General features: G+C 37.3%; 1 protein-coding gene across 1 annotated transcript in view; it reads right to left on the bottom strand.

Annotated features, from left to right (window-relative positions):
• The window catches only part of HELRODRAFT_184315 (hypothetical protein), a gene marked incomplete at both ends in the record, with an annotated part of 6437 nt that overhangs the window by 3658 nt on the left and 497 nt on the right, over window positions 1-2282 (bottom strand). The window contains 3 exons of the mRNA XM_009022176.1: window positions 404-1086; window positions 1338-1429; window positions 1963-2131. Of these exons, the coding sequence (XP_009020424.1) occupies window positions 404-1086; window positions 1338-1429; window positions 1963-2131 (944 nt within the window). The remainder of the gene's footprint in view (window positions 1-403; window positions 1087-1337; window positions 1430-1962; window positions 2132-2282) is intronic.

The following is a 2282-nucleotide window of genomic DNA, read 5'->3' as shown; positions in this document are numbered from 1 at the left end:
GATTTTTCATCTAAAGCTCTTTTCCATTCTTCTCGATGAATAGATTGATGACTCCTTCTAAAAATTCGTTCTTTTTTCCTGCATAATCGCTTCAAACGATAACACTCATCATCAAACCATGGGGCAACACGATCCCGTTTAGTCAAGACAGTTCGAACAGGTGCAATTACACCAGCAATTCGTAGAGATTCATTGAGAAACAATTGAAATTCAGCGTCAAGGTTATCACTTATGCAAGGTCTCGATATCGCGGATTCCAAAAAAACTCTAGTAAAGCCGTCATTGTCCATTCGATTCCAGGATCTGATTTTTTTGCAAATATTAAAAGAGTGGTTACGAGTAATTGACAAAGCTACTCGAATAAAGCTATGGTCAGAATAAACACCACTAGGATGGACCGAACAGTCTATAACTGGAAAATCTACTGAAGTGACCACTAGATCAAGTGTGCCACCAAGAATATGAGTTGGTTCCTTTGTGTGATTGACTAAACAATAATTTTCAAATATATCCCCCAGAGTCGCCGCGTGAGTGTCACTACCTCTTTCAACATGAATGTTGAAATCTCCTGCCAGTACTATCCTAGAATTCAAAACCGTTATACTATCAAGAACAACCGTTAACTCTTTAAAAAACAGCACCGAAGGTTGAACCGAACCCGGTCGATACACAGCCAATAATATAAAATCCTGTCGATCAATAATAAGTTTAACTGCTAAAACCTCAAACGTAGTGACTGTAGGCACAACAATCCGTCTATACTTGCAAGACGGTCCAAGAAATATTATCAAACCTCCATGGAAAGGATCACCAGCCCTAACCGCATCTATAAAACGATAACCCGGAGGCAACGATAATCCCACTGATAGGCTGTCAGAAGATCCATGCCAGGTCTCTGCAACAACAAATATATCCAATCCTTCAGAGATTAAACCAAAAATTACATTAAACTTGGATAATATAGATCTAATGTTTAACAAACCCAAATGAACAGTAAGTTTAAGATCATTATCAACAGATAAAGTTTCGTCAGCATCACCATTAACACGTCCAAAGCCATCAGCATCTAATTTATAATTTTTTCCACTTTTGACATCGCAAAAGTCGATTTCTTTGGTAGTCGTCTTATTCTCCAGTTCCCCAGTTCCCCAGTCACTCGGTATACAAAATCCTGTTTATCTGCTCTATCTTTATCCTTTTCTCTTGCAGTCTCAATCAGTTTTTTACAATCATTTCTCTGCTCCTTTGTCAAGTCATGCCCGACGCTGATCCCCCTCAAATCTTCATCAAGATTCTTCAGATTTGACAAGTTTTCCATAATCAAATTTTTCAAAGACTTAGACTTCAGCCTGACAAGCAGCGGTCTGGTTTTCTCGGTTTTTTTGCTCAGTCTAAACTGTTTAACAACATCAAATTTATCAACTTTGTCCTTTAATATTGTTCCAATATTGTTAATATTGTTACGTGAAATGTTTTCATCATCCTCCTTTCTGCCATCATTAACACAATTTTTTCGTTTTTTGAAAATAAAATAAACCAATTGTTGGACACAAATAAAAATGTTCTAAACAAGTTGACAGCTGCATTGACATGTACAAACAACACTTCAACAAGTTCAGATAAAACGTACAACAACAACAATATCCACCTGAACGACAGCAAAGAAATAACAAATACTCCGGTTATAAATCCTAAAATTTCTTGGGTTAACAAGATGAAAAATGAAACACAATCAGATGACAGTCAAGTTGATGACAATTTTACATTAGTCCAAAGAAGCAAGCAAAAAAATAAATCGAGATTGCTTCCACCGATAAACAAAACGGCAAACAATAAAAATACTTCAAACAAACCCTCAAAGATTGTCGGCTCACAAGCAGATGATTCTTTTTTTACTGCTTCCAAACAAATAATAAAGAAAAAAATTTTTTACGTGGGCAACGTTGACCTTCCAAACAGCACCATGATTGTGAAACACTGCGAGAGCAAAGGCATCAAGGTCATCACATGTCTCCCTGTCTCGAAGAAAAATGACACAGACGATCCTCCAAGCTTTACATCATTCAGACTGTGCGTACCAGCGGCGGAATTCAACAAGGTGATGTCGCCTTCAAACTGGCCCAGCTCCGTACTAATCCGTGAATGGATTTTCAATAAAAACGACAAAACTATTAACAATATAAACAACCAATCAAGCAACAAACAACCAGATGGTGCGACAATGAACAAAAACACCGACGACAATTTTAACCTCAACATCGATCCCAATCATGGATGACGAA

The sequence above is a fragment of the Helobdella robusta genome (genome assembly GCF_000326865.2).
Source record: "Helobdella robusta unplaced genomic scaffold HELROscaffold_301, whole genome shotgun sequence".
In the NCBI taxonomy this organism is placed as follows: domain Eukaryota; kingdom Metazoa; phylum Annelida; class Clitellata; order Rhynchobdellida; family Glossiphoniidae; genus Helobdella; species Helobdella robusta.
Note: the sequence above shows the minus strand (reverse complement) of the source record. Positions and strands in the feature narration are given on the sequence as shown.